General features: G+C 32.9%; 1 protein-coding gene across 1 annotated transcript; it reads left to right on the top strand.

Moving 5' to 3' along the window:
• Positions 1-6,506: 6,506 nt before the first annotated feature.
• Positions 6,507-7,980, top strand: LOC106298330 (thioredoxin H2). The gene is made up of 3 exons (XM_013734433.1): positions 6,507-6,731; positions 6,810-6,932; positions 7,684-7,980. The coding sequence occupies exons 1-3, from the start codon at positions 6,585-6,587 to the stop codon at positions 7,813-7,815; spliced, it is 402 nt and encodes a 133-aa protein (XP_013589887.1). The 5' UTR covers positions 6,507-6,584; the 3' UTR covers positions 7,816-7,980.
• Positions 7,981-11,300: the final 3,320 nt, after the last annotated feature.

Genomic DNA, 11,300 nt, shown 5'->3' with positions numbered 1-11,300 from the left:
AAAATCACTCCCTACCTCGGTATTCAGAAAACACATCCATAACATTGGGATGCGCCATCAGAAGGATCTATGACTGTTCATTCGAGGGGGAGCTTACGTAGTTGTACTCTTTTTACCTTACTATGGTTTTTCCCATTGGGTTTTCCTGGAAAGGTTTTTAACGAGGCAACAAAGACGTTAAGCGAGAATGGATAGTGACACCGGTCCCCAAGGGGGAGTGTTACGAAAGACAAAAGATAAGATGAGCCATCTTCGTTGAATATATATAAAGGTGTGGGGCCCGCTGCACTATTTGCACAGTAAATTCTACTTCTATATAAACGATCGATTCGATCGTTTATAAATTATCATTCACTCTTCTCTTCTCTCTCTAATACACTCCTTCTATCAGTGTTATAAATTCTACGGGTATAAATTTTGCCCTTATTTAAATTCCCGCGATACAATAAAATTCCAGTTCCTTTTATAACATATTTGTATTTGTATTTGTATTTTTTTTTTTAATTTTTAATAATGTAAATAATAACAAAAAATATACGCTATTAAAAAACATTTAATCGCATACAAAAAACGCTATAATATATAACAATACGATAGCAGTGCAAAATAGCAGTGCAAAAAACCGCTATCTAATGTGTTTGACTTACTATGACGGGCGATGATACAACGCTTCATAAACCGCTATCGTATTGTTAGATAGCGTTTTCCGTCCGCTAAAAAAACTCATTTTTCTTGTAGTGAAATCTACTAACCATCTAACAATCCTAGCATCAAATCCATTTGGTTAGTCAAGTTAGAGCGAAACAAAGGTTTTCAAGCATTTTTAACACACATTCAGTGTATAAAATGACTTATGCTCTTGATGGGAGCTGTCAAGTCTAATCTAGCATTAGGAACCTTAGCAAACATAAGAACAAGTAGATTTAACATTAAACACCTAAACTCTTCGCTAATCACCCTAAATCTACCTAACTCGTAGATTCAAGATGAGTATACTCACTAATCAGCATGATAAACCTAACCCATAGAAGATTCAAAACTAATCAAGATTAAATTGCAAGATAACTCAATAAAATCAAAGAAAGATAGGCGAATAGGTTTCACCAAAAGATGATTGTATTAAGATAGAAAGCAAGAACAAATCTATGTTTTAGGTCTAAAACTATTTAATTAGCTTAAAACCCAAACCGGGTCGATCCAACAAACTTGGGTCGACCTATAAAATAAAAGGATAAATTTGATCTGGGTGTCAACCGCTTAACACCCACACCGCGGCCAGTTCTGTGGGTCGACCACATATCAAATGGCACATCTCTGGTCAAATTCTTCAGATCACCCATGTCTGTGGTTGCTGTTTGCAGGTCGACCACTCTTCACCCGTCTTCTCTACCCAAAATTCATGTGTCATCCACGTCCGCGGTTGGTGTATGCAGGTCGACGACCACTCTTCACCCATCCTTTCTGCCCAAAATCTGTGGGTCGCCTATGTCTGCGGTCGGTGACCGTGGGTCCACCAAGGAGAGCTGGTTGCTATACTTCTCGACCGCGGACAAGCTTGGTCTGCGGTCGACTCATTTTCTTGGTCTTTGCCTTCTATCTTGACCAAATCTCCCAAACTTAAACTTGAGCTTCTCCAAATCTGAAATACCACACATGCACATGCTATGCACCCAACTGGACTCTAAATGCTCCTAAATGATTGAAATGGGAATGGAAATGATGAGTAAAACATGTACACTCTCAAGACATTATATATACTCTCATTCATTACAAGATACCTAGCCATTATCTTTCTCTCTCTCATATGTATTTCCTATCTATAAATAGTGTATGCACCTCCCTCATCATGGTGTCAAGGAAAATATAATCTTCTCCTATCTTATTCATAAAGTTATCAGAATCATTGCAGTAGAAGGCATAGATAGCACCATGATGTTACTAAATGCAGAGTAAATACAACACAAGATGAAGATGTTTCCTTGTGAAAACGTTTAGAGGATAATTTTAGAAAAAGCTTCTCGTCCAAATCAACCTGGTGCTTGATTCGGGAATAAGGAGCAAGTTGCGATTGGAGAAAATGTGTATGGTACCCCTAACGCCAAAGTTATGTTTTCTCCTCTAGGTCACAGTGCATGAAGGCTCACCGCAGGTGATAGATTGCAGCAATTGAATTGTAATACCCGTATTTTCAAAAATAAATAATAATTTCTGAAAATTTCCTCTTTATTAATTCTCAAAAGTCACTTCAACACCATTAATTCACAGATGAATAAATCCCAAAATATCGATAAAAGCAATAAAATGAAAGTCTGAAAAAGAAAATAAGTAGAAACGCCCAAAACCACGATCTGAAATGAATCTTTCCTGCTCGTCAGTCTCACCTGAACGCGGAAAGAATGAGGGGTGAGTAACATGAGAATCATCTAGTGAGGTATGAGATGTTAGACACGCAAACCACTGATTAAGTAAATAAAGCTTCCACTATTGAAGTTTAGCTTTAACACGAACAAACAACACGCCTAAAGCATCAAAAACACACAAAGCTGATAGTGCATAGATAGACCACGCACCCCGCATTCTCCTCGTACAGATATAAATACGTAGCGTTACTAGTACAGTCTGTCTCTATACCCCCGCCGTTCATAGCAGCGTCGATATGCAAACATCTCTGTACCCCGTCCCACACAGTCTGTGCCACTAGATCAGCTGGTGAGAGAACATTGGGTTGAATTTTATTCATTTTATTATGATGTGAAGTTAGGAGATTTAGGTTTTATGATCATTTCTGTTTTGATGGAATTCCCAAAAAAAAAATCTCTTTCAATACACAGAGATGATTGTGGGTTGAACTTAAGCTGCCCAGATCTTTTTTTCATAGAAAAATGGACCCTTTGATCTTTGTAATTTTCTGATTAGGATTCAAAGTTGTTCCTTTACGACACATATGTGCATCCATCTAGATTTACTGACAAAATTATTTAACAAACTACCACAAATTTATCCAGATTAACTTTGTAGTACCCAGCTTTTCCATTGATGGGTGATGGTGTAATATTATCAGTCATTAGTTCTTGTTCAATGTGAGATATTTGTTCTTTTCTTTTCAAATCAGGTTATAATGCAAGGTATTCAGACCCCAATGACAAAAAAGAATGACAACATGTTTAGTCTCCTCACATTTGTAGGAGCTGAGTCTCTGGCATCTAAATTTTGTTGCTGCCAATTAAATGTTTCATCCGGAATATCTATGTGATCCGGATTAACTATTCTTTGAAAATATCGTTTTACTTTGAACATTAAAAAAAAAACATATCTGCATATCCATCTCGATTTTTTCTTTTCAAATCTCGGCTAACAAAATGTTCTAGCATGCTATTACAAGTTTTATCCGGATTAACTTTGTAATATAAAAATCATTTTCCGACTATGACCGTCATAGTCCCTATTAACTAGGTAATATCCGATAAGTAAACTTCATATCCACCTCAATGTACTTTTTATCTGAACATTATTAACTATTGGTATTATTTTAAGCTAACTTACATTTAAAATCTGTTAATAAAATAATATTTCGTGATATTACAAGTTTAATCCAGAATATTTAAGTAATATCCGGTTATAAGATATATAAATGGGATAATTTGTAAATTACTCCATTAAGAGTTTGAAATTTGAAAATTACACCTTCTATTTTATTTTTTGAAAACTACACTTTCTTAAATATAAATTGACATTTAAATATGTGTGTTGAGATAAATATGTTATTTTACCATTTAAAATTTTACAATAACAAAGGTAATATAAAGTAAACAAATTAGGATTTGTTTTGACTTTACCATGAAGTTTACATAAATTTTATTTTATTTTCTTAATCTTATATAAACAAATCAAGATTGTTTGCATCCAGAATTATTCTCTCTAAAAGTAATCTTCGGTATTGACACATTTAAGTGGATCCGAATTGTGCCCGTTGTTGCGATTGCGAGGAATCAACTTTTCATATTTTATTCACATGTCCATATGCAAAAACAGCGTGGAGAGCAGCTGGTTATTTAACTACGCTCACAGATGACACATGATCACTAGAAGATAAGCTAAAGCTGTTTTTCACAATTACAAATATGATATGTTAATGGAGGAAAGTAGACAACTACCTTTTGGCTTATATGGAGATTCTGGAAAAGCAGGAACGAGTTACTATTTCGGAAGATAAATATTCCGGAAGCTATAATATTAGATAGAGCAAAGGCATATGTTATGGAATGGTTTGTATCTTTTCCAGATTTGTCTCGAGGCCCAACTAGACAACGATCTCATAATACAGAAATTTCAGCTTGGTCTCCTCCACCGATAGGATGGGTCAAATATAACTATGATGCCTCTCATTTTCAGGTCATCATAACTCGGGTATGGGTTGGGTGATATGAAGTAGTAACGGCATTGTTCTCGAATCAGGCTTGGATGTTTTTAAAGGTCGTCCAACAGTCGAAGAATCAAAATTTACAGCTTTGATCTGGGCAATGCAAGCTTCATGGTCATTGGGATACACTAATCTGATTTTTGAAGGAGATAATGCTATTATAAATAATAGTATTCAGAACAAGAATTTCCAGCCTCGATTTCATTTCTACCTATCTACCGTTTCTTTTTGGATAGTAATGTTTGTTAACTGCAGATTTCAACATACCAAGAGAAATAATAATAGAGAGCAGCAGATTCTTCAGCTAGAAAGTCTTTCTCTTTAAGTACTCTGTGGAGATCGTTCCATGAATTTCCTCAATTTTTGGAGGCTATCGTAAACAATGATAATGATTAATAAAAGTATTTGGTCGTTACTTTACATATAAAATAAAATAAATTAAGAATTGAGAAATATTAAGATTGGACAATTTGGTAAATTTATTTATACATAAATGTATTTTTCCAAAAACTTAAACAATGGTGTAGTTTTCAAATTACAATCTTATTTGAGTGTATTTCTCTAAATTTTCCCTATATAAATATTACTCCCTATATTCTAATAACTCAATTTGATCCTTGTTGTAAAAAAATCTCATTTCGATCATTGATATATTTTAGTATTGTACTTTTTTGGAAAAAGTATTTAGTAACCATTACATGTACTATTTATATTAACTTTGTAATATCTGATAATTAAATTTTTAAAAATTTACACCTATTACGAATATAAACAAAAAAAGTTTATGGTTTAGGTTTTAGTGTAAGATATATTATCTAAGCTTTAGAATTTAGAGTTTATGATTTTGGATTTAGTGTTTAGTAATTAGGGAATATTGTTAGGGAATCATGGATTAGTGTTTATTATTTAAGAATTATTGGTTTAGCATATGTAGCGATGTGATGTTTAAGTAACAGTTAGTACTTACAATATCCGGAGACTAACGTCTTTATCCATTGATGACAAAATCAGATAAAAAAAAGTATTTGTTTCTTTCAAAAAAAAGTATTTTGTTAAGATATTCGATTTCTGACACAATTTTTTTATATTAATTCTCTTGTTATTTTGTTTTGAACATTATAATTAGATACCTAGGAATTGATTTGTAATCTTATCTTACTCCTCTTACCACTTTTTTTTTTTTTGCAAATACTTTTGAATTTTGCATATATACCTAACTAGCATTTTTCTTTTGTATATTGAGCTAAATGAGCCTAGTTTTAAAATGTAGTTTCCTTTAAGTTTTAATAGAATAGATAGATAGATATATTTTAGGGCAATTCTCCTAAATAAACCATTTTCATGTTTTTGTCACAAAAATAAGTCTTAAAGAGAAAAATGACCAAAATATTTCATTTAATAGGTAAAAAGACCCTAATACCCTAGATATATAAATAAAAAATAAAATATAAATATAATAAAATATATTTTTTATAGTATGACAAAAAAAATTATAGTTTTAGATTATATGTTTTCAAATTCAAACTTGTTTAATAAAAAATAAAATTTTGTACCTTTTTTTTCAAATTTTCTTTCTGTGATTCAAAAAATACTTTTTGAAACTATTTTTAAATTTTTTAATATTTATTTTTTATTTTATAAAATTTTAAACATCAATCCCAAATCTCACACTTAGCTCTAAATCCTAAGGTTTGGATTAGTTAACCCTATGGGTATAAGTGTATATTTACCTCTTTAATAAAATATTTTGGTTATTTTGATTATTAGAGTCTATATTTGTATAAAAACTTTTTTAGTGCTATCTTTAGATATTTTTTTATATTTTTTTTTTGTTTTTGCATCATTTATCTGACTTCAGGTTCTTTATAATTGGGTTTGGTTGGATCGGTTGTTTTGGTTTATGGTTATTTGCCATTTGCCATTTGCCATTTGCCATTTGCCATTTGCCATTTGCCATTTGCCATCTTAATAGAGATAAGATAAAAACGTCAGGATGTGCATCCGTGTGGAATCAAAAGTAAAAAATAAAACGGCAGGATGTGTGCATACCATCGTTGACCATGGAAGAGAGCGTGGTTCTTAAGCGGAATAATATTCTCCGCCGCTTACTTGTTCGTAAAAGACTTTTAAAAAGAGAGAGAAGAGAGAAGAGAGAAGAGAGAAAATGGGAGGTGTATTATCATCTGTGTTTGGAGGTGGTGGAGAAGAAGCAGTTGCAGCGAATGAATCCGAGCAAAGTCGCGTCATGAAGTTTAGCTCATCGGCTCGGTGGCAGCTTCACTTCAACGAGATCAAAGAATCCTCGAAACTGGTACGTATCGATCAGATCCGATTCGTTAGATGTGAAATCGAGTTAACTGATATTGGGTTTTGAACTGTGGGAGAAAAGCTGGTGGTTGACTTCTCAGCATCCTGGTGTGGACCTTGTAGGATGATCGAGCCTGCGTTCATCGCCATGGCTGCCAAGTTCACTGATGTTGAATTCGTCAAATTGGATGTCGATGAACTTCCCGTGAGTATAATAAACTTCTTCTCTCTAACTTTAATAGATCCATTGACAAAGTAGGTAGCTTTATAGTATAGGTATAGCTGTAGATGGGATCGACTTCTGATGATATATGATACGGATTTGATGATATGGGTTTACCCATCTGAACTTTATTGGTTTTGTAATGAGAAAAAGTTTGAAACTTTACTGCATTTTGTCGTAATGTACGACCAAGGTTTCAACTTTCGGTTTCTCTCGACATTTGTATCCATCATTTCTGGGGTAGATCTCCATCGTTCACAGTTTCTGTGTCTGGTAAGGGGTTTTTGTGATATCGAATACAGAGTTTTCATTTTGATCCAGTGTTGGGAAGATTAAGGTAGAGATATAGCTCTATTGTATAACTGCTGATCGGATCAAGTTCTGATGATATAAGATATGATCTTGTGGAATTGGGTTTAGCCACCTGCTTCTTTATTCGCACTTTCTTGGTTCTGTAGTGAGATAAAGATTGAAACTTTACTGCATTTTGTTGTTGTTATACTGTAATATAAGACCTAGGTTTCAACTTTCTGCTGTCTCTGTACATTTGTATCCACCATTACTGGAATTGACCTTCAGTATTCACTGTTTTTGTGTCTGGTAGATATATATTTTTTGGTATGGTACATCTGCAGATCAGTCGAGTTGTTTGAGATGGATTCCGCCACATTCATTTGTGTTTTTGTTATGAGAATAAAGGTTTAAAAACATACTACAATTTCAATGTTTTCAGGATGTGGCTAAAGAGTTCAATGTGACGGGGATGCCAACTTTTGTGCTGGTGAAAAATGGTAAAGAGATTGAAAGGATCGTTGGAGCAAGGAAAGATGAACTTGAGAAGAAAGTTCTCAAACACAGGGCATAGTAATCCATTAAGTTTACACCTTCTTCACCAATAAGCCAGTTGTGTAAAACCTATATTAATAAATGGCTTTGTTGATTCCTCTTTGTCCTTTCTTTTTGATTGATTGAAATGGTTTGTTGAAAATGTTTTAGACTCTGCTTTATGATGATTAAGTTTATGCATCTATTCTTGATTTGATTGTGTCATCTGAGCTCTAAATTTGATAGTCAATACCGTTTACTAATGACGAAAAAAAAAGCAATAGTGTATTTTTTTTTGGGACAACAATAACAACAAAATATGAGGTATAGAATCAATATAAGCAAAACGGAAAGAAAACCTATGTACCACAGTGCAAGCATTTTCGTCACTATATTTTGTGTTATTTATATTATATATACCTGATAGAGAAATTATAGTCATTAGGTTGTCGAAATTCGTCTATGAGTAGTAAAAGCCGATCAATTCTTCTAGTGTCAACACCATTTTCACTGATTGAAATCAATCTGTTGCGAAACTACTTCTAAGAACTATAAGGTTTTCATGCACTCCAAAGCACAAAATCAAAGGTTCATATCCTACATGTAAATATGATAAGCTTCATCAGATATTCATTGTCCCCATCATATTATAGCTTTTGCACATTTTCGTTAATCCATGAACATGATCTATATAGACACATATATCCGTGAATCCATACATCTCGATCTGAAAAAAATCACTAGAAAAAGAAAACAAATCGGAATTGATCAATCTCTTGCATTTTCAAAATAAATAATCCATATTGGTGAAAAGTGACGATGTTGGAAAAATTCTTGGGTTCGAAGTTATTTGTGAAAGCGCCTATGTCTGGAGAGCTGGTGGGCATTCAAATATCATGATTACTTGATTCTTCTTCTGCTCTACATATACAACACCATGTATTGCATTGTATCCTATATGATTGCAATCTTTTAGTCCCCAGTAGAGTACTCGATATGATATGACAAACAAAATGATGTAATTTTGGTGGGCACTTCAGTTTCAACACAAAAAAACAATAACGATTTTCTTTCTGGTTCATATAAAACCAATTCAGTCTTCTATCAAATGCATCCATCATATATCTCGATTTAACCGTATACTTACTTGACATTGTAAAATTTCATATGGCAGTATCTTGTTTAGATATGCGGCTTATCACCAAACCCTTGATAATTTTCACATTTTCTACATGTATGTATGCATTTAGAAAATCTATGTTCCAAGATATATCTATCGAATTGATAAGATTTTCCACCTTTAGTAGGGTGGTTCAAAAATTGATTTTGATATTTTGGTAATGCTGATTTCGAGCAAAGAGCAAGAATCCAAAGATCTGTTCATACTGAAATGGATTGCCATGTACCCACTCTTTTGATTAGTCATTTAAACTATAGTTCTAGCAGAGCATATATTCCTCCACCTAAAAGATGGTGAGTATGACTTGTGATGATCAAAAGGATCTGACTTCATAAAATATTTTCCTTTATAAACCTTTGAAAACTTTTTCTATCAGTCTCCATTGTTTTTTTGCTAGTAAAGTTGTATTAAAATCTTCGAGGTCCTGAAAACCCAAACCTCCATCATCTTTGTGTATGCATATACCTTATCAATGCTGAAAAATATTGTCATATATCTAGGAGTTACAAGTACGTGTGCAGTTTTGGTTAATTGGTTCAGTTTTCAGTTAGTATGGTTCATTCAATTCTTGGTTAATTTAATTCTTGAATTTTTTAATTAAACCAATTTTTGTTTCAGTTAGATTTTAGTTTAAACTTGTGTTAAAAACGGACAAATTGGTTAAATTTGCTTGTGTTGGTGTTCAGTTTAGTTTGCAGTGTATTTTTAAAATAATAATAACTGAAATACTTTTTAAAACTTGCCGAATGGAACTGAATTCATATTCGAATTTGAATAGAAAACTAAAAATTGTGGTTCAATTTTGTTTGGGTATTAATCCCAGGGCTAATAGAACATAACAATACAGTTTAAACTCTATTTCTTGAACCAACTAATTGAATACTTCTTCAATGAAACTAGAAGTAGCCAAATAAACCAAATCCAAAACCCGAACTAAAACAGATCCGATAAAAATAAATCCAAACCAAATTATATCTGACATAAATACCAAATGGATTTATTCTACGGTATTTCAGGTTATGGGTTTATCTGAACCAAATCCGAACTCGAATGGATATAAAAAATAAAAATTTTAAAATCTTAAAAAAACTCATACCAAACTCAAACTCAATCCCAAATAAGTACCTAAAATATTCTTAAATACTATTGAATACCTAAAGTAAATATCTATTATATGAATTATTAACTCAAATAGTTAGCTTAATATATATTTTGATATTTGGTCAAAGATTGATTTACTTTGAAGTTTAAATAATGCATGTTTCCTACTTTTGTAGAGTTGTTAGTTTTAACTTGTTATATTTGTTTTTCCTTTTAACTATTACTTCTGAATCAATGCACCAAGTTTTTGTTGGTGAAAATTGTTACCATTTTGTCAAATTTGTGAACTAAAGTGTGTATTTTTGAATTACAAACAAGTGTTTAGATTATGAAACCCGAATTAGAACCGAACCCAAAGTTATAACGGGTTCAATTGGGTTTACAATGTGTTATTAAATCCAAATCGTACCTGAGAAAAGTCGAACCAAGTCTTAAACAAACTTTAAGAATATTCGAATATGGTCAAATTTCATGCTTCCGAGAAAACAAAACCCGAATTTACCCTAAACCAAACCCGATTGGATACCCGAATGTCAATGCCTATGTGAAAACCCTTAATGTTAGTCTATAGCGTTGGTTTAGTTATACTTTTGATGAATTAGTTAGAAAAAGATTCATTAATCCCCATGTTTTTTCTTATGAAATACCTTATCCGGTTCAGTTATACTTTTGATGAATTAGTTAGAAATAGATTCATTAATGCTCAGGTTTTTTCTTATGAAATAGCTTATCCAGTTCAGTTAATCCATTAAACATTAACATCGGTTTATTGTAAATCTGCAATGGCTCTAAAACGGTGTTGTATTGACGATGAGTTCTCTAAACTTCTTCGTGGCGTTGAAACTTGAAACTCTCCAAATCTCACTACTTATTTTGGTATTTAGTCAAAGATTGAAGTTTTTATGTTTTGACAATTGCATCTGAGTTCACTTATCACTACAAGAAAACAGCGACATACTGAGGGAAAAAATCGTCGGTATGTCGTCGGAATAACGCTATTCCGACGACATACCGACGAAACAAGTCCTCGGAAATAACTTCTCGGAAATTCAATTTTCCTCGGAAATCCCTCGGAATTTTCCGAGGAAACAAATTTTCGAGGAAATTCCGAGGACAACCAGTTCGTCGGAAAGCTCCTCAGAATATACCGAGGGAGAACTTCGTCGGGATATTTCGATGGAATTTCCGATGGTCCAATCCTTGGAAGTTCCGACGAAATATTCCTCGGAATTTTCATCGGAAAA

The sequence above is a fragment of the Brassica oleracea genome, chromosome C6, assembly GCF_000695525.1.
Source record: "Brassica oleracea var. oleracea cultivar TO1000 chromosome C6, BOL, whole genome shotgun sequence".
Classification (NCBI taxonomy): domain Eukaryota; kingdom Viridiplantae; phylum Streptophyta; class Magnoliopsida; order Brassicales; family Brassicaceae; genus Brassica; species Brassica oleracea.
Note: the sequence above shows the minus strand (reverse complement) of the source record. Positions and strands in the feature narration are given on the sequence as shown.

Coding starts and splice junctions, on each gene's coding strand:
- LOC106298330 (XM_013734433.1), top strand. CDS start 6,585: ATGGGAGGTGTATTATCATCTGTGTTTGGAGGTGGTGGAGAAGAAGCA. Junction 6,732..6,809: donor TCAAAGAATCCTCGAAACTG/GTACGTATCGAT, acceptor GTGGGAGAAAAG/CTGGTGGTTGACTTCTCAGC. Junction 6,933..7,683: donor TGGATGTCGATGAACTTCCC/GTGAGTATAATA, acceptor CAATGTTTTCAG/GATGTGGCTAAAGAGTTCAA.